Source organism: Thermobia domestica, chromosome 7, assembly GCF_964235325.1.
Source record: "Thermobia domestica chromosome 7, izTheDome1.hap1.1, whole genome shotgun sequence".
Lineage (NCBI taxonomy): Eukaryota > Metazoa > Arthropoda > Insecta > Zygentoma > Lepismatidae > Thermobia > Thermobia domestica.
The window spans coordinates 157,717,865-157,740,481 of NC_137460.1; the positions used below are offsets into that span (position 1 = coordinate 157,717,865).

The 22,617-nt window shown below is 35.1% G+C and overlaps 1 protein-coding gene across 3 annotated transcripts in view; it reads right to left on the reverse strand.

The window, feature by feature from the left end:
* Nbr (exonuclease mut-7 homolog) overlaps positions 1-22,617 on the reverse strand; it is a 134,975-nt gene that overhangs the window by 90,915 nt on the left and 21,443 nt on the right. For all 3 annotated transcript variants that reach the window (XM_081765485.1, XM_081765483.1, XM_081765484.1), the window contains exons 3-6: positions 17,810-17,947; positions 12,943-13,169; positions 7,301-7,503; positions 3,230-3,411 (exon numbers count right to left, since the gene is read on the reverse strand). In XM_081765485.1, the coding sequence (XP_081621611.1) occupies positions 3,230-3,411; positions 7,301-7,503; positions 12,943-13,169; positions 17,810-17,947 (750 nt within the window). The remainder of the gene's footprint in view (positions 1-3,229; positions 3,412-7,300; positions 7,504-12,942; positions 13,170-17,809; positions 17,948-22,617) is intronic.

The following is a 22,617-nucleotide window of genomic DNA, read 5'->3' on the forward strand; positions in this document are numbered from 1 at the left end:
ACAAAGTTCACTTGGCGGGAGCAGGGTTTAAACTCGTGACCCCATGCACCAGAGGTGAACGCTCTACCACTGAGCCACCGCGGCCCCAAGATATGGATTAAGAAGGACCCTCGGTTGAACAATGCTGCCAACGGAACCTTGAGATAGTTGCTGAAAGCGAGGTAGTAGAACAAATACAGGTTTCCACCATGGCTACAGCACAGGGCAGGAAATGTTTGATACAGTAAGCGAGGAAACCTGAAGGTATTCCACACTGTTCGTAGGGTTAATGTTTACGTCATTATTTGAACATTCATTCTCAGACTGATGTCCACACCAGGAAAGTCGACGACAGAGCTGAAGTAAACCTGACTGAGTACATATGTTTAGCTTAAAATTAAAATCAGATCAAAACAAAAACATTTTATTTTTATTTAAGTTATATGTAGTTCCAAAGTAGAATGAGAGGCATATTATTTAGGAATTGAACGAATAGTTCTAATGCTGATTGGTCGTACGATTACATTAGAAAAATATCACCTGTGAAACGAGGTTGAAGGTTGAAGGTTGAAGTAGTGGATAAGGCGGTGAATTGTTGTTCCAAGTGTCTCATCACAAACGATTATCATGTAAATGAGCCACGCGCGTGCTCATGAGAGTGCCCTTGATTTGAAGATTGTGATTATTTTCAAATGTGAAGGTATTCCTGGTTAGAGTAAACTGGCCGATTTCAAACTCGCGCTGGACTTAGAAATTCCGTGTGCATATTTAGCAATTTTTTAAGGACGCTGAGGTGATAAGTGAACGGAATATTGATGTAGAATAAAGTGATATCTCAGAAGGTAGTACATCATCGGGATAGAAGAAACTAAAGCTGGAAGCGACTTTTATTTTTAGGCATAGTTGGAAAGTTTGGCTGTGACAACTAAAGGAAGTGGAAATGCGTTCAGCTCCTAATACTAAGAACATTAGGTCTCCCAGGGTTTCCAATTTGTGGATTTTAGTGAGGACATAATGTGTAAAGTTCTTCGCACTTCCACAATACAGAGTTGGAAATTTCCGCATTTCTCACAATTCCATTCTCCATTTCCTAGAAGAAGTAATGTATTTTGTTCACTCCATACTGAACATCTTACATGAAAGAAAAAAAGCTTTTCGAATTAATCTGAAAAGCGTGTACGGAAGGTGCTTTAGCTTTCACTCGCACCTTATGAGAACTATACCACCAGACAAGAAATACTAGAAACACAGATGTAAAATGTATTCTGTATCCAACACCAATTTAACTTTCCAACTTCTCACTACAAAGAATACACATTCCACAATTTAAGTGTTTATGTTTCTTCCAGATCCATTTACACCCGTAAATGAATCCACGCTTCAGCCCTATATATCAGCAAACCTCTTTAATTCTCCTTTCGATATGCATCAATATCCACCGATACTCTTGCTGTGCTAATATTCCCTGTCTAACTGTCCTATAGCATACATTTGACCACATTTTCCGCGTACATGTTCTAAAAATCCATTTCTCAGACTCATCCGCATCGCTTATGAAGAGACAAGAAAACATTCACAGTGTCATTCCTCTGTGGGAACAGTTCTATTTGTCTTAGAACTATGTAATTATCCCACCACCCTACACTCAATCCGAACCATATATTTACATATTTATATTTATCACTTTTTCAATTTTACAATAGTTCATAGTATATACTTTTTCTTAAGTTTATTTTTCTTGTTTATTATTTTATTATTATGCATGTATAAATTTCATTCTTTATTAAGCACTATTTCTATTTTCCGAGTGGTACTACGTTGCCTTACTAATTTGTACGAAACAAAAATTCACACTAATTTCCTACCCCTGTAAGTCACCATGTGACTCCTTCCTCTGGGTTATGTTAAACATACGTTTTACATGATCCCTCTCCTTCTTACTACAGGGTTTACCAGAGCTTTGCCAAAAGTACAATGGCTATAGTTAACTATCGACATTGATATGTTTGTCATAACATGTCTTATAAGAGCAAGATTACCGACTTTACGTTCGTAATCACCACAGGAAGACATATCCAACGCTTCTTAAGTATAAAACGTTAAAGATTTCACTTTATTTTACGCAACATAAGGTACAATATCTTCATTTCTAAAGTACGTTAAAATCTTGGTTATCATATATTTTCAATGACATGCTTTGTCTTCTATTCATGAATTTGTCCCTGGGCTACATACTTTATATATATTGAGGAAAAGGAAAAGCACACTAAATACTTCATATAGCTGGGCCTAACACCGGTACGGTAAACTTTACTTAGATTAGATTCTCTGATCAGTCAGTCAGTCATTGTCATTCTTTAGTTGTTTTTTTTTTTTTTTTTTTAATTTTTATTGCATGTTTCTTTTGTTCCTAAATAGACCGCAATTAATTCAAAAGATATACTAATAAGTATGTTGATAAAAGAATTATTACAATGTTAAAGAAAGAAAGAAAAAAGTGATCTCACGAACGGCAATCAGCCGATACGGATAACTGTTTCGGAAATTGATGACGGCCTAGGATCATGACAAGTTGGTGTTGAAAGATGAAAAATGAAATGAAACCTTTAAGTTTTATCTTAGGGTTATATCGGCTAGCCTAAAGAAGACGGTGATGATGAGAAATGAATGAAATGGTGGAATGAAGAAAGTGGGAGGAAACGGGAGAACCCCAAGAAAAACCCCACACACGGTGATTGTCCACCATAAAGTTCATTTGGCGCGAGTTGGAATCGAACCAAAACCCCATGCACCAGAGGTGAACTCTCTACCACTAAGCCATCGCGGCTTCTAGGTAAAAAACGAGAAAAGAACTAAATAAGCATATCTAAATATATGATACAAACAATAACTGAAAATTATTAAATCTAACATCACTTGCACTGAACTCATTTTATTATATTTTGAATTAAAAATAGTTTCTTTCGGCACGCCGACCCCTTCAAAAGACAATATTTCAACAGGTACAATGTAAATTATGAAGTAATAAAAGATAAAATTATGAAATGGATTAAGTTTAGCCTCAGTCTTTTACATTGCCTATAAAATCAAAAATAATGAAAGAAATTTTATGTTCCACAAAAATTAATGTATCCAAATGTGGATTCTTAATTAATATATGTCAACAAAAGTATATAACTTTCATTAGTCCATACGAATAATAATAATAATAATAATAATAATAATAATAATAATAATAATAATAACGTACCCATATCTTGTTCTATGTATCGTCGGCGAATCAAGTATTGCAAGGCTCCTTCGCTTCTTTTTCTATTCAAATTCTTGCAGGAATCAGGAGGTAGATCATATACTTTTGCTAAGCGAGCTATCAATTTACTGAATGGCTTGTAATGCAGCTTCGATAACTTGACATTGGGAATCTCAAGTTTGCTGAAAGAAAATTACATATATAATATATTAATACAACAGCAATTGTGTAAAATCCTACAGGAACAACGTACCTAAAATTTAACAGATATAAATTTTGTTTCCAATAATAATAATCTTACATCGTAATTAAACATTCCATCCCGATTCAAAAATAGGACATTTTAATGCAGAGTTTTGAAGAATTACTTCTACTATGAGATACGTTGAAGAATAAGTAAATGCATGAATGAGTGAAGTTGCTGAAAATGTTGGGAATTTAATACATATTTCATATTCAAAAATATGTAGGAAGTTAAAAAAGAAATCAAATGCTCGAGTTGCATGGCTTGGAACCGAATTTACAACTATTGGCCGCCAAGATAAGCACACACTACTGAGATACTATGTTTCCCAATAAGCCCCAAATACAGTATAGACAAACAAATTAAGACCTGATGTGAGAAGCATACAAGACATACATGATTAAATCCACCGTAAAAGTTAAGTATTGGCCGCCAGCTCAAGGCTACACGGAGAATGATCAAAATTTATGCCCAACCAAATAATGCGATAAGGCCTTGGCTTTGTTTTTGTGTGTGGGTCGCTGTCATGAATCAAGACAATTACACGCGAAAGCTTTTCATGTGTTTTGTTCTGTATCGTACAACGTAGTTCTCGTAGCATTGCACAATACGTGTACTTGTTCACTGTTTCATTCCTAAGCAAAAAATCAATAAGCAAAACGCCTTGTCTGTCCCAGGAAATCGTGCGGGTACACATTGTCTGCTTGAATTTTTGCTTCACTGCGGATGTTCAGTAACTCCATTCCATGGATTGCTTCTCCGATTCAGGAGTGATCTGTGACCAGGGTTGGTAAAGACCATGTTTTTTATTGAAAAATCAAAAAAAAATTTTTTGTTTAAATAATTTGCCCTATGCATTTGTATCACATATGGACAGAAATATGTTTGTTTCAATTTGGTGTTGTTATGCAACAACCGGGTTGTGCTGGAAGGGGTCACATAAGCTTAAAGCGGAGTCCAAACCGTTTCTGACTTACATCCGAAACCAATTGTCTCCATTTGAACTCGAAACCGGGACTAATTGGCCACAAATGTGATACGTCTGCCGATTCACTCACGAAGGACTCCTGATACGTTGTACTGATCTTTACATACTTTTAATATAATTGTCAAATTGTCAAGAGTCATTTGAGAAGGACAAAAAGATAAACAGTTGCACAAGTGAAACCATTACACAGAATTGCATATGGACAATTTCAAAATATTGCAGAGTAAAGAGGAACTAATTAAGTCCAAGTTAGTTCACTACGACTTTTATTAGTCCAAGTTAAAGAAATACAACGACTTAATTTGCATATCAGTAAGAAAAGTGAATAAAGATAATAATTATTTGAGTCCACTTTGGCTCTGACCCATTTATACATAAATACGTAGATACCAAAGATACTTCTGATTTCAGTGAATGCCTCTCGTGGGATTTGTATGACCCCCCCCCCCCCTTAAAAAAAGTACGGTATTTCGATGTATTTTAACAATAGTAAACATTATTAAAGCGAAATAATATTTAGAATTTTTCTTTGATTGCAACTGCATAACAATAATAACAAACTAAAAAAATCACAAAAGAAACATTCATAAACTTATAAAAAAAAAAAGTTGCTTTTGTAGTATAATCTCTTTGAGTAATAAATGGGGAACTAGGTCTGAATATAACAGGAATAAAATGCGGGAGTGACACGCGATAACCCACAAATGTGTGCTCATCAAGATTTTACGAACACTTACACTTTTACGAACATTTTTCCTTTTTGGTTTAAACCAATTGTATTTTTTTGAAAAAACCAGTTGGTTTAAACCAGCCAACCCTGTCTGTGACATCCATGTCTCGTCAAAATATCATAAAGTTAAGGCACTGCCGAATCGTTTGTACCTGAGTTCAACAGAGATATATTTTTGGCAACCATGCACAATTTTCGAAATCCTAATTACCACAATTCTGTAAAGGACTGATCGTCAATATAGTGATACATGAAAGTTACATCCCAAAATTAGACTGTCATAACTCAAAATAGGTTTTAAATTATCAGTTTCATTACATAATAATTGTAATTTGTATGTATTTAAGAAAAGATTTCCCTACAATAATTAATACTATACATATTGAAATAACGTTACAATTCCCAAAAACAGAAAAAAGAATGACCTTTCAGATTTAGACAGTCTTATTCTGAGGGTGCGAAGTTACTGTGAACCATCTGTCTTCGCGAATTTTTTCGTCAACCACACGCACCAAATCATCCGTGATCATAGACAGTCGGTCACTCCGCGGCTCATTATGCACGTTATAATGACCTTCATTGAACTTTCTGACCTACTGCCTTGCCATTCCCGCACTCATCCCATTCGTCCCATACAAGTCATAGTTGACGATGAATGTCTGCTGTTGTGATGTTTCTTGCATCCAAGAAACGAAATAGAGGCCTCACTTCACAGTCGGCGGGTCGTTCGATAGTCTTCAACATTTTCACACATTCTCAACAAGGAGAAAACATATGACTGTCCTCACAACTGCATCTCGATTGCCTTATAGATGAAGGAAGTGACTGCGCATGTTCAGAATTTCAGCGGTGACGCGGAAATATTTTGAAACGATATTTACTTTAACCCTACAACGGACGGGTTAGAAAACGTTACACGAAAGAACGGGCTAGATCTAGGAAACCCAGATCATATTTTGTTAACTGAACATGTGAAACATAGTTTCTTTTCTTCTTACAATTTACGATAACAAACCAATTTTATTTTCTTTTAAAATTTTCACAATTACTATTCTCAAACGATAAGTTCTACCTTGACATTTTATATTTTCAGGTGGTTATAAAATAGCGTACATGTTTTCATTCCTATTCACGTTAGGTCTAGCACTCCGGCCACTGCAAGTACACTCAGGAAAATACAAAAATGTACATTTCTTTTTGGTTATAGCCTACGCAAGAAATGTCTAAAAAGTTTCCACGAAAGATACAAACAAGATTACATGAATAAGCATAAAGAAACTCAAGAAGATAACGGAAGCAGACGAGTTGGGTCTCACAGACCAAATGCAAATTAAACATTTCGTTGTGCACAAACTAACAGCAACTGAAGTTCCACGTATGCATTCCTACCCTCTGCAGACATTATCTAATATGTAGAGCCCCTGTTGGCGCAGATTAAAAACTACGAAAAAATATCGATTTCCCCCATGTCGGGAGTCTAACAGACCCAGTTCATCCATTGTACGGTTGAAAACGCGCTATGAACTTTGCAACCCTTTATTCACGGAATTATGACTTAGATTTCTGTGTTTTCGGTATCTATGGCCATGTTAGCCCGTCTTGTATGAGGGATGACGTCCTCGGTGATCACTATTTGAGGAAACGGAAGGAAGCGGCCTGGGATCTATATATTAGTTCGATTTAAAATACTCGCTGAACAAAACAATAAGCTTATTGTAAAATTACTAACGTGTAACTGTTTCGCCAACTATCCACTTGGTTTCATCAGACACTATCTCTCATTTTACAATAAACGTATTGTTTTGCTCAGTGAATAGTTTAAATCTGATTTAAGTCTACTAAAAGAAAAGCTTGTACAATGGAATATATTACTATAGGTACCATCCCAGCATTTGACTGACGTGAATGAGGAAAAACCAGGAAAACCTCACTCAGGATGGCTGGCCTGAAAAAGCTTTTACACTTTTCGACCGAGTGTTTCCACTGGAACTCGAACCTGGGACCGCACGCACTACCTTTATTCACGGATCAAATAACAAAATTATTTCACAGATTTCTTTGTATGTATGCACACCAATAATAATAACTTATACACTCAATGATACTCACTTAGCAATCTTACTTGCTTCATTCATTATATCACTGAAACCCAATAGATTGTCCAGATATTCCACTACGCTTCTTCTCACTGGCGGATACTCATTAAGATAATCTTCAACAATACCTATTTTATCTTGGAATAACAATGGAATAAGAAAATCTTCTATCGTAAATCGTTCATACAAATTTAGAGCTATAACACTATAGCATACCTGAAAAAGTAAGGTAGTCAAAAAATTAATTAAATGTAATCAGTCATCAGTCACTGATATTTAAATAACGTACATGATACATGTATACTGAAAAAAAAAAAAAAAAAAAAAAAGTTAAGAACACATACTTTACAATATAATTTTTAGCTATTACCACCAAGTGTAGTTACTGAAAACATAATTACAATACTATATAAAAACTACACTATGAGCTCTTTTGTTAAAATTTGTCAGATAGGGAGGGAAAGGGGAAGGGGAAAAATTAAAAAAAAAAACAGAAGAAGTTGAGAATCGTCCAATCGTCTAAGTGGACACCAAGTTGGCTGCTGGATTACGTCATCGCGCAGTTTAGTGTTACCAGGATGTAAACAGATAAAAGTTTACTAGAAACAACAAAACTAATGGCAAGAGTATATTGGTAAGACTAAAGGAATAGTAATGTGCTATCAAATAAAAGGTCCACTTTAAAATATGCTGACATCATGTTACATGAAACAGTTACTTTGTGCGCTGTGTACATCCACAGGTGTATGTGACATTCCTGTGGCGGGGCATTAGCGCATGCGCATTGTTGTCCAGGTGGCGAAGAACTTGACTAAACACTTTCGCTTACTTCCCCTGGACGCAACATGATGTATGACTAAACAATGGAGATAGCTTACTAATGTGACAATGGTACGCTGAAAGTACTCATCCATCGTACGTTTAAAAAAGAATGCAGGTATTACGATGAAAAATGTGTATCGGACAAAACAGGTGTTCACGATTTCGTGCTGGACGAAACATTCTGAAAAACGATTAGCGGTTAGGATAATTGACAAATTACCGTACATTCTTGATGTGACAGTGATTATTATAGACAATCTCATTTAAGATGAGAAGAAGAAAACGTTTAATACGTCACTGTTCTTTAGTAACACCTTTGTTCAGTCACATAGCATCACTGTATCTGGGGGAAGAAAGATAAAGTGCTTAATCAATAATCCTTCGCCACCTGGACAATGCGCATGCGCTGATGCCTGCCACAAAAATGTCACATACACCTGTAGGTATACATAGCACACAAAGTAACTTTCTCATATAACACGTGTCTCGGGATATACTGAAATAGACCTTTTCACTTAATGGCACCTTATAAATGAAGACAAAATATTTTGTATGTTTATATCTGAGTACCATTTACTCTAGCTTTGGGACTTCTTGTATGAAATAAAAGACAAATTCTGACCACAGCATATACTATCTAATAAATAATAGAGTTACAGTTTCGGCAAAGAATTTTTGCCTTCATCAGACAAATTATCTGATGAAGGTAAAGATTCTTTGCTGAAACTGTAACGCTATTATTTATTAGATAGTATATACTTTGGTCAGAATTTGTCTTTTATTTCTATGCTGTGGGCAACAAGGATTTAAAAATGAAAATTCCGCGATAACTTTTGTAAATATTATTGAATTTTGGTAAAATTTTATATATATTTTCTTTGAGGCTTTTCTGCAGTCGTCAGTGCTTAGGATTAAAATCAATCAGCAACGAACAATGCATCTCGTCCCCTAAAGTAGGGTTAATTTCTCCCTCTTCACTGATTAAAAAAAATAAAAGTTTCATCCTTACTACTTGAATTTAAACTAAATCATTAAGAGCCTGCCTTACTAAAAATAATACAAAATTTACTATTTTTCTTTTGCTTGTTTATTCATAAGTGAAAGGAGATAATAAAATGTAACTTACCACAATCATAGATAAAGTTATTCTACAACAAAAAATATGAACCTGAAGAATTTTCAGATCTACATATTAAATGAAAACTTACAATAATACTTATTTTCCAGTGTTAAACACTAAGGACACTACAATATCACAAACATCCAAATTTTGGAGATATCTACAACAGTAACAATGGAAGTGAGACGGACATGGCAATGTACATCGAAAGTGCCTTATTGTTGAATACTATGACCATCATACAACGAATTTCTAATAAATAAAAACAAAGTTACATGAATTTGAATCTGAAGTTACACAATTTATTCCAAAGGTTCCATTTCGAAACATTATTTACTGAGGTAGCATGTTCAATCATATACATGGCTTTTAATTAATGTAAAGATCAAAAAAGATCATAATGCCGTTTGCCATAATTTGGTATATCAAACCGTTCCTATGATGAACATTGTAAAACACTGTATAAAATTACGTAATTGCTATTACTTGTAATTACATTTATATATATAGGGTGTTGCAAAATAAGTGTTACAACTCTTGGGAGATGACTCCTGCCACTGAGACAAGAAAAAAAGTTCTCTTCAACTTTCTGCTATCAGACATAGTTTCAGATCTACAAGGTGCCGAAAGCGTGGGAAAATGACTTTCGGACGCCAATAGTTCGGAAACTATCCAACATAAAGAGGGCGGGTAAAAAATTCACTAAAGAAGTCATACCTGCTCTATTGAATTTTGCATGTTTCACAATCCTACCATGCACGCGCAAGGGATTCCCCAAAGGAACGTAGGGAGTCCCGGATAATCTGCCAAATGAAACTTGGTCTAAATGGATATGAATTGATAAGCTTTCTACCAGGTAACAATAATTCGTTTGTATTAAGTCGATATCTGGAACAAATACAAAATGGCAGACACCTTCATGCCCGTTGTGTGTGGTTGCATAATCGCCAGGTACGGATGCTGGCCAACAGTGACGTTCTGTGTATTAATTGTAGCGAATTTGTACTCAAATGCTCTAGAAAGACATCTGGAGTGTCGGTAGAGCATAACAGATGAAGCAGGGTGATACACATGTATGGAAACACTTAACGAAAAATGCCCAGAAATGCACTCATACTCAGTAAACGTGAGTTCAAAGCGTCGGAAATGTAAGGATTAGTGTCAAGAACATGAAAGCCATTGCCAATTCACCAATAATATTCCCTCAAACCGATGCAATATGATGTGCACGGTTGTTGATATCAACATGTAGATAATGGACAAATGTCAACATGCTGCACTACTGCTGGGACACCGTCTCACGTGCGAAAACTAGGGAAATAACGTTGTACATTCTGCTATTAAATCTGGTGCATTTTTTGGTAGAACGTAACTAGAACACGATTGTATCAATGTTCCCTTTGTTTGGGACATTGTCCCACAGTCGACACATATGAAAAGAAATCTCTTAATGCATGGTTCAAATTCTGATAGAGCGTGGAAGTAACAAACTTGTATCGTGTCCCACGTCTTCTGAGACATATGACGTACTCGAAATATAGGAAAATACCTCCAGAAATTCGTATCTTACCCGCAATGCACATGCCAAGACAAAGACGAAAATGAACCGATTTGGCACATTTAACACTACAGCTGGACCACCATACATATGGAAAATAAAACGACATGAGAAATTGCAAGAAACATCTTAAAGCTCTGATTGTTTACAACTGTGCAGTAGGAGTAACAAAATGAAACACACAAGTATTTTGGGAGGCTGTACAAGAGGGCTTGCCAAATAAAGTGGGTACTCCTCAATACAGAGAAAGTGAGGCTCCTTCGAACCTCAGGGCTAAAGCGCTCGCTTTTGCTCGCGTGGTTGCAGTTTCCAATCCTACTGGGAGCCCAAGGCCTCAAATTCAAGACCCGAGTAGTTATTTTCTTATTTTTCGCACATGGGACGATGTCCCAGCAGTAGTGCGACATGTTGACATTTGTTCATTAGCTACATGTTGATATCAACACACACATTGGCCACATTTCAATATCGATCATGCGATCCCACTAGTGACATTCATGTGAGTCCAATTGCACAATTTCAACTTGGCCTCAGTTGTTGCATCCTTATTGGTATGCAACCGTGCACATCATATTGCATCGGTTTGAAGGAATATTATTGGTGAATTGGCAATGGCTTTCATGTTCTTGACGCTAATCCTTACATTTCCGACGCTTTGAACTCACGTTTACTGACTATGAGTGCATTTCTGGGCATTTTTCGTTAAGTGTTTCCATACATGTGAATCACCCTGCTTCATCTGTTATGCTCTACCGAAACTCCAGATGTCTTTCTAGAGCATTTGAGTACAAATTCGCTACAATTATTACACAGAACGTCACTGTTGGCCAGCATCCGTACCTGGCGATTATGCAACCACACACAACGGGCATGAAGGTGTCCGTCATTTTGTATTTGATCCAGATATCGACTTAAGACAAACGAATTATTGTTACCTGGTAGAAAGCTTATCAATTCATATCCATTTAGACCAAGTTTTATTTGGCAGATTATCCGGGACTCCCTACGTTCCTTTGGGGAATCCCTTGCGCGTGCACGGTAGGATTGTGAAACATACAAAATTCAATAGAGCAGGTATGACTTCTTCAGTGAATTTTTTACCCGCCCTCTTTATGTTGGATAGTTTCCGAACTATTGGCGTCCGAAAGTCATTTTCCCACGCTTTTGGCACCTTGTAGATCTGAAACTATGTCCGATAGCAGAAAGTTGAAGAGAACTTCTTTTCTTGTCTCAGTGGCAGGAGTCACCTCCCAAGAGTTGTAACACTTATTTTGCAACACCCGATATATACATACATACATATATATATATATATATATATATATATATATATATATATATATATATATATATATATATATATATATATATATATATAACTATCAACTATCGCATCGCTGTAATGTTATAGAAGCAAATGAGAACAACGATCAGCCTAAAATGTTACCATAATAGGCCATTTTAAGCAGTAAAGCAATTTCTGCCCATATTTTTGTATTTCCTGATCAGTTTGGGATACTTAATTGCTGTTGATAGCTTTATAATCTATATGAATATTAAAAGCTACCTATGTGATTGGATATGATACTTACGTAAGCACTTTTTTTTTCTTTCTTCAAATAAAGCCCTTTGAAAAGTTCAAATTTTCAAACCCCCAATTTTTCTTTTGTATTTATTCGAAATACATCTATGTCATGACCATATTATTCGACACTAAGATACTTCGGATATGCAGCGCCTCATCCGTCTCACTTCCGTTAATACTGTTCTAAAAGTTTGCAAAGTTTGGATGCTTTGATACTGTAGAGCTCCGAGTTCGTAACACTGAATAATTGTGTGGTATTATTCATTTTTGTTTAACATGTAAATTTTAAATGTGTAATATTCTGATACAGTGCCGCCTGAAATAATGCAACTTTATAGTAGGTTGAAAACACTTATTAACCTACTGATATTGCAAAGTATGCCAAAACAATGTTCCTCTGCTGATATTTACATCCAAAGAAATTTGAGAATTTTCTATACATTAGTTTAAAAGTTACAAGGGTGTTTCAATATCACAGGTCAACCCTGTATGTTATACATATAAACTTTTTATCTTCTTTTAGTAAGTCAGTAAAACATTTACATCCCAATAATAACCAGACTTGCTTACCTCCTTATATTTCTTCATGAGTAGTTCATATTGGATAGATTCCATAAACACTTCCTTGTCTTTTTCCAATTCGTAAGTCTTACAAACTAATTTTAATAGAGTCGTGTTCCGCTGTTTAATTACTGTCCTATAAGAGTCTATCTTCACATCTTTTGTAAGATAAAGTCTTGTATCTACTTGTCCAGTTGAGATCTGCTCGAATATCCACGAAGAAAATTCGGACATAACTACAAATAAATAACAGAAATGCTTAAAACTGGTATAATGTACAAATAAAAAACTGACAAAAGAATGGTTTAACGATTTTAAGACACTTCATGTAACACCTAAATAAATAACAGAAATGCTTAAAACTGGTATAATGTACAAATAAAAAACTGACAAAAGAATGGTTTAACGATTTTAAGACACTTCATGTAACACCTAATATATTTATAAACAAGGAACTTGCGCACCATCCATAACAGTCTCTCTGCAGCAGACAGCAAATAGTTTTATAGTGTGGTACACATGTATACCAACAGGTAGAAAGTGATTTATATTACCATTCACCGGAGCTACAATGAATGTTGAAAATGGTGACTCCAGCAGCAAAACACAGTTCTATTTTCTCATACATATTTGCATATATTCATTGTAAAGGTATTTAATCGATAGACTATGTAAGGTGTGACAGTACACTGTAGTTTTGCAAGTGTTTGAGGCGCCCTTGTAAACCACGCCTTTTGCTGCCCACCATAAAGGGTCAGTCACCTTATTAATTTCTTTGTTTTCTCATAAATGATTTTTTTTTTAATGTTATTATTAAGTGCATACAGTATTTGGTAGTATTACACCGAACAGAACGTAAATTACCGTTAGATCTCCATATAATTCCATAAGGCTAAAGGACACAGTGACAGTATTTTGCTCATCCCATACTCCTCAATTAACAACTCAAGCATGTCTAATATTTTTTGCCGTACACTAAACTCTTATGTTAATAGAAGAAAGGAACAAATCGCTCTTGTGAGTCGGAAGTCTAATAAGGTGTGCTTTTCATATCTAAACTTTACAAACTCATATTTCATTAGTTTTTTCCTGCACTTCTCCAAAACAATTGCGCGACTGAAATTTTTCCAAGTCCCTCAAAACTGTTAGTTTGGTAACAATCCATTCGAAGTAATAAGAGGGGGGAGGGGGATAACGGGAAAAAATAACGAGACTTCCGAACACAGTTCACAGTTTGCTGTTTAAAATACTCACTTTCTCTTTTGTAATTTAATGTAAGTAGTACCTTAGCAAATACAGAAAACTTTGTTAAAGAAAACACACAATTTTCTTTCTCTCCCTCCCCCCCCCCCAAAAAAAAAAAAACGAAAAATGAAGTGCTCTTAAGTGATATTAGTTGATATAGTATTTGAATAAAATTGTGGAAGAACCAAATATAGAAAGTGCCTAAAAGAACGTTAGAGGTCCATTCGTAAGTTGGCGTAAGGAAGTTTATCAAAAGAGTGCTGACTAAATGAGTATCATGAGAGATAGTGTTATTTCTAAACGGTAACAGTGATACGTACAGAAGGCGTACACAACTTGTTGTAAGAGTCAATGATATGAGATTAATTTCAAAAGTCTAATCTGAATTAAAGTCTTTTCGGAAACGATAGGTAGCCTATTTTCAGTAGTACCAGTTGTTAGTATATTAGATTTCCTGCGGGGTCCAAAAGCAGTGTATCGGCGTCCTTGGCAAATGTGCTTAGATTTTGCCACTACGCAAAAGTCAGAACATAGGTCTACCTAGTGTAGGGTATGGGTTGGTTTTGGTTTAAATTTTGAAAACAGGTGTACATGAATACTACTTAAAACACAAATACTTTGTATCAAAAATATTAATTATAAATTTGTAATTACAACATTAAATAATTCACGGTGTCTACTGAAACTTGTCAATCTCCTTAACAAGATTATTCTAATTGTAGTACTCTTATCTACAAAATAAAAGTTGATCTCTGTCTTTATTCTTATGAACATTCGAAAAATTCTAGAAGGGAAAAGTTATTCCTGCCAGGGATGAACATTTTTTTCCTCAAGGGGGAATATTTTTTGCCAGGGAGACATCTCTGGCATCACCCGTCAATTCGCACACTGGCAAGAATAAACGCTTTAACTCATTTTAGTATAATTTAGTACTATCTATGTACCCTTAAAAAAAAGAAAAGTGCTCATTTACTCGTTTTCTTGGTGTTTGGAAAATCGTCCGATACAAACAGTGATGAACGACTTTCTAAATCGAAAGGAAATAAGCGGTGCAAAATTTAAAAATAAATAAATAAATACACAATAGCACTCAATGGAATATGAACCATGTTCCAAAAAATTTGAATCCGAACACAAAGGAGGAACTTAACATGCACGGCTATTGAATCAACTGTTAAAATACTTTGCAGTTGTCCTGATAGCGAAGGAACTCCTTAGCAACTCTCCTTGTCTTTTACGGTTTTTTTTTTTTTTTTTTTTTTTTTTTTTGAAAGCGTATGTTTTTTAACTACATTTGCTGCTAAGGTACGATTTTCTTCTGAAAGTAACATTACATGAAGTAACACAATAAGAGATGAATATCTGAAATAAACAGCGAAGTGTGTTGAGTATGGTTCACTAGTCTGACTCCCTCCTTCGAATGCGCTGTTGCAAAGTCCCTAGTTTAAGGAACTTCGAAAATTCAGACGTGCAAATATATTTTGGAGAAGTGTACACGTGCATATTTCTCAAGCTAGCAGAGAAAATACTACGTTTTAATAAATTCTGAGGCAATAACATCTGGCAAAATCATGACTTCCAGAGTTACTTGAGAAGGTCTAGGGTCCATTTTACGAACTAGAATTTTTAGAGAGAAAAAAAAGCAATAAGAATATAGGTTATATTGTGCCAAATCACCAATCTGCGCAAGGATGGATTATACTGTTCATCCTAATTTGTGTTCCGTGTGTTAAATCAGAGAATTTTGCAAAACTCTGTTTAAAGTTAAAAGAAGAAGCACTCTTACACAGAGAAAATGTACTTAAAGTTATTTAAAATTTACAACAGATAACAAAATAAAGAAAAAACAAAACGGCATTGAACAGACTAAATAAGGAAACTTAACATTCGAGGCCACAGCTGTTCGTCACTAGAGTGTAGAGTAGAAAGAAATGACAGCAAAAAACAAAAATAAATATTACAGAGAAACCTCTCACGTGCAACTTTATTCATATTGATTCTGACAATGACACATGATCAAACTTCTGTCTAGTATTTTTTCACTCTTTGGTTCTGCTAGACTTGAAAGTTAAGTTTCTGTATATAATGTATTCGTAACTATAACTCTTACTTCTTGTAACAGAAAATGAAATCAAAACCGCATTCAAACAAAGTGTTTCGTTCTTGAAACATGAAGTATTCGAAATAGGAACACTCGTCAAATGCCTCGGCTATATCGCACTAGTATTACTGATATCGGGTTTGATTCTCAATATCCAGGGTGTCTACTGAAATTCCAAAATGAAATTTCGTGACTTTTTCGTGACCTTTTCTTTACTGAACCATAAAATCTCGTAACATTCAAGAATTAATAACAGTACCTATATTCTTTAACACTTACCTTTATCTCTATTTGCAAAGTCTGTTCCCTGGAGGGATAAAAACTTAAGTGTCTTCTCACATCACTTTCAGTATATTCACTGTATAGTCTGTTTTGTTTAGTAATTAACCAACAGCAAACACTCATAAATCTACTAATTTTAAAATTACATATCTAAATACAAATAGGTACGTACATGTTGACAAATCCTTAGCAATCCTTTAAAAATGTCACACTGATTGTAAAAAGTTGTACAGATGGATTCTATCTCTCTTTTAAGTTGGCTAATATTGTTTTACCCTACTTTTCGCGGCAGTTGAATAAATTGGTTAGATGCGTACGAGGTTTCGGCGATGCGATGCGATTTGAATCGCTACTGTTCAATGATGTCATCTGAAGGACAATCTCAGGAGCGAATTTGGGTGCGAATTAGGCCGAATTTTCATACATGCGATAGAAGCGTGCTTTGCTTGCGATTTGGTAGTGTGTAAAGCCGACCATACACATTTATGGCGGTGAATTTTGACGTTTTATAGAACAAAATTTTCCAGCCTCTACATATATTTGTACAGATAAAAAAATCGTGATCCAAAAGCTACATTTCTTAACTTTCATGACCGTTTTCTAATTTCGTGGCTAATAGACACCTTGATATCGCACATTCATGAAGCAGAACTACAGTTTTCGGATTATCTAAGTGGGATCTTGCTTTTTCCAGTGTTAAGTAACATTTGTTTACGCTATTTCCGTGTTATTGTGAGCTTAACTTTCAGTTTTTAATTTGGATGCACTGGAATCGGTTGTATAGCGAAAATATTAACTACTTCTTCATGTGTTCGTTTCGTTTTGCATAAATTTTAATTTCGAAACGTCACGTTTCCTCAATCGAAATAGTACATTGAACCTGGCATTTCGCTGATACTAAAGTACGCAGAAATTAATTGGATCAGCAGACGAAATAAAATATACATTTTAACACTATTGCAGAGCACTGAAATGTTGATTTATTGCAATTTGAAACTAATCGATATGATATGCATCATATTTTCTGTATTACAATAAATTTACAACTATTTGATATCTAAATAACCAGTGTATACCAGATACTGCTATAATTGTAGACGGAGATACGAAGGTCATAAAGGAAACATTAATTTTTAGTTACCCAAATTAAATAGGCATAAAATACGGTCTTCTACTTCTTTGATCTTTTTTCTCTGTTAAATAATGCGATATGATACACAATTATTAAAGATGTCAAAAGACACTTACCTGTAAATGCAAGAGAATTCTGCTTGCCATGATAGAAATCATTGCATGCAGCCATTACATGAAGTGCTGCGACATAAGGATTTTTACAAGAGAATATATATCCACGGAGAATCCTTCGCAGTTGATCACATTTCTTGTCTAAGGAAGAATTAAAAAATAAAATGAAAATGTTATCTTAGAGCAGCTTAATATGCTTTGACAGAAAGTCAACTATAGTTTGTTTACAACAGACAGACATTTGAAACTAATTTACTGAAACTAATAAATTTTCGTGTATAAAAAGGGGAAAATAGGAAAAAAAAAATTAAATGGTTAAATTAAATATATATAGTGTGTTCGAAAAGTCTCAGCAGTGGACGGCAAATAGTCTCACAATATGGCACACATGTACACCAACAGGTAGAAAGTTATTTATGGTAAAATTCACTTGGGCTACAATGAATGTTGAAAATTGTGACCACGTGCAGCAAGACACGGGCCTATTTTCTTATACATATTTGCAAACACTCATTGTAAAGTTACTTGATCGATAGACTGTATGTAATGTGTGTTAGCAATTGTAGTCCTGCCAGTGTCTGAGCCAGTCCTTGGAAACCAAGCCTTTTCCCGCCCGCCATAAGGAGAAATCTGCCAGTGACGCCGGACCCCCTTTGAAATTACCCTATCACTGGATGACATGTAATATGCGTCCTTGATGTGCACCCTGTTATCTGATGGAGGTAGCTAATATTCACTGAGTTGTCCTATGAACGAAAACAATATTTCAGACAAACCCTGTACTAAGGAGGAAAAGAAATTTGTTTAATTAATTTTACATACTAAGAACAAATTATTTTATCTTCATAAAATGTCCCTTCACATTTTAAATCAGAAGAATAATTGTAAATCTGATTAATGAAAATGCTGTACGTTTAAGATAAAGACAGCTAAGTTAACTATTCAATAAAGAGCTAATTTTCTATCAGAACGTTTGGATATTATCTTTAGACACCAAATGCATACATTCAGCTTATCACAAAATCAATACGGCACCTATTTTCAACAGACTTAAAAAAAGATGGAGGTGGAGGTTATCAACTCGGCCCCTTTATTTATATACAGGGTGTTTCAAAACAACACCGACAACGTTTGGGAGGTGATTCGTGACACCAAGATAAGACAAAAAGTATAGACCAACCTGGGTGCACAAATGTTTACTGTCGGAGTTATAGGCTGCCGAAAACATAAAAAAAAAATGAACTTTAAAGGTCCATAGCTTCATAACTATGCGACCTACCATAGTCGGGTCAAAACTTCACTTGGGAACTAATATGTGCGCTATCCAAAAATCAATGTTTCAGAATCCTGAGATACTAACGCAACAATTTTTATAGAGGGAGTTTGGCTACGGGCATGTAATTTGAAGTACTCACCAACTACCTCTATAAAAATTATTGCGGAATTACTACAAGATTCTGAAACTTGGATATTTGGATACAGCACATACTAGTTTCTAAGTGAAGTCTTGACCCGAATAACGTAGGTCCCATAGTTTTGGAGCTATGGACCTTTAAAGATCATTTTTTCATGTTTTCGGCAGCCTATAACTGCGAAAGGAAGCATTTGTGCACACCCAGGTTGGTCCATACTTTTTGTCTTATCTTGGTGTCAGGAATCACCTCCCAAACGTTGTCGGTGTTGTTTTGAAACACCCTGTATATATATATATATATATATATATATATATATATATATATATATATAAATGATATCATTCAAATACTGGCAGACGGATATTGCTGGACATACTATTCCATATTACAGGTTAACAGTGCTGCCAACCCAATATATATATTAATGGCACTACGTTAAATTATTGAAAATTTCGAATTTACATGTCAAACGAAAACTTACAATATCACATTTGCTATTGAGTGTAGCAAACTAAGGCCAGTTTTAGACGAAAGCATTTATCGTAGCATTTCTCGTAGCAGATGTGCTGCCAAAAATCTCCTATAATATTCTATGGCATCAAACGTATATTGTGCTTTTACACGGTAGCATTTTGATAAGCATTTTAACGTGACGTAGCAAACAAATCACTGGAGAAGAGCGCAATTATGGCTCCAAACCTAAAAACAGATATTTCAGTCACTATTTCTTCTAAAGCCCTTTTTCACATATGCTTATTGGATACAAAGGACATTCAACGGTGCAGTTATACTATACAGATCCATAGATTTTAAAATTTACATAAGAAATTTCTAATATTTTAATAGAGTAGTGTATAAGTGATGGAAATATGGTGTGCACTTACATCTGAGATGCGTATATACGTGGAAATATAGAAATTAAAGTCGAACCTGAAATGCACGTAATCTTCAATAAGCTGCCATAAAATTTTGGCAAGTCTGTAATTTCCCCATTTTGTATCGAGAACAGAACCCAACCAACCCCTTCGGAGCTTCTAACCCGTTCCCACTACTGCTACTACTACTACTCCTACTCCTATTCCAACTACTATTACTACCCATTCCTACTTCTACTCCTATTCCTACTACTGCTACTACTACTACTACACCTACTGCTACTGTTACTATTACTAAGTGCTCCTACTTCTACTCTTACTACTACTTACTCCTCCTCCTCCTACTACTACATCTACTAGTACTTACTCCTTCTCCTACTACTACTACTTATACTATGGATCCATATAGTAAAACTACACGTTGCCACCTGTTAAAGTGAACCTGCACCGGAGAATGCAAGAGCACACCTCAGAAATGATTACTGAAGGTACAATAAATGAAACGAAAAGTTTTTTTTAAATGAATTTCTGTGTGGATCCGTATAGTGAAACTGCACGCTTTTAACTTTGTACAAACAAGGATGTTCTTCATATATTTTAATCAACATAATAATAGTATCCCTACTCCAACTCATTTTTCTTTACTACAATTCAATTTTCCACACAAAACAAAGAGCATGGATATTTGACACAAAATCTTTCGCTTCCTTTTAACACACCACGGCGCTGCAATCGGAGCAAAAATGCTGGGGAAAATGCTACGAAATAGAGCAGGGTTCTATTGACAAGAAATGCCATAGGATATGCCATGACATGGGAAATGCTATAGCATTTGCTACTTTACACGGTAGGATATCGATGATACGATTTTTGCTACGAGAAATGCTTCCGTCTAAAACTAGCCTAAGGTCGCTAAAGCATTACAAACATCCACACTCTCTTTGTGACCTCTACAGCAGTTGTAACACAATGAGACGGACGGGTTAATGCACATCTAAAGTACCTTGGCGTCTAATTCTATGATCATGAAATGATGCATTTGTAATGAATATGAACAGTTACACGGGATTGAAAATTTGACTTTTTTAAAAACCTTTATTTCGAAAAACTGCTTAAATAAGTACCTCGCCCAATCACAGAGATGGTTTTCGATAGATGTATAGATCATAATACCGTTTACAGCAACTTGATGCCTTCTACAGTCCTTTGAAGAAAGTCAAATCTTCAATTCCATGTAATTTCGTTTCTACTTGTTCGAAACTTGTTCGCTGTAAGCCGAAACTGTAACAGGATTTTAGTTATAATAACAATCGGCTTACTTTGCTCAGCGATTAGTTTACTATTTAATTACATTTAATTATACATTTTACTGTTTTGTTTGTAAATGAAATAAAGATTTCGGTAATTTTTTTTTTTTTTTTTTAATCCTCTGAGAACCAAATATAGTAGACTCTACGATCCGACGCTTATTACTGGGCTCTTTCGACTCAGTAATGTGGCATAATTTGGTCTAATATCTGCCGGATAAGTGAGAGTGTACCGTGATTTTGTAAGGATTACCACAAATTTACTTTCTTCATATTCCTATAATAAGAGAGGAACGATCTTTGAGTGGTGCTTCTCGCACACACGATCAGTGTTTTCCAAAGCATAAAAGGATTTCGTGAAAAGCAAACAATAGTGTTTTAATACACTTTTGTTAGAGTACATGTCAGTCTCATGTTTAACCATTCTTAAGTTTAAAGATAATTTTGCTCTGTTGAAGGAATTCATATTAGAAATTAAGTGTAACGTTATTTTATTAATTTAAGGTTAAACTGAGACTACAAATTCCTACCTACAATGAAATCGTGAACTACGCACGAAAATATGAACAGTGAAACCTCCCTTAACGGACACCTCTATAACACGGACAGATTTTTTTGTCCCGGGAAAAATATATGTTCTCTTACGGAAGAAAAACCCTCCCTTTTACGGACACACTCAGATACGAAAGCGGACAGTCCTTTTTTCCCCCAAACGTTCAATAACCTCTTCATAACGGATAGGAATTTTTCTCGGACCTGCGATATATTACAGTAGACAGAAAAGTGTTTTTCCCACAGGTATATCTATCATGAGTTTAGACGTGGTGAATCATCAAACAGAACAGCTTCAAGATGAACTTGAGTTTTTTTTTTTTGTTTGTTTGTTTGTTTGTTTGTTTTCTTTCCTGCTCGCAATAAACTGCTTTCTGGTGAAAATCCTAGAAAACCTTTAATAAGCAATAACACTCATGCAGGGTCAGCCGTAAGGCCAAGAATTCTATGCGAAAGATCTTCCCTTCCGTAACAAATTTAGTCCTTTCTCCTCTGGCTCTTGCATCTTTCCCGACAATTTCATAGATAACAAGTGAATTAATGGATTACTTTTTTTTTCCAGGGTGATGACATGTACTTAAGAAAATTACCATACACGCATTATCTTTTGCAGAAATGAATTTCTCCTGCATCCCTCTCAGTAATTTAAATACGTACTAAAT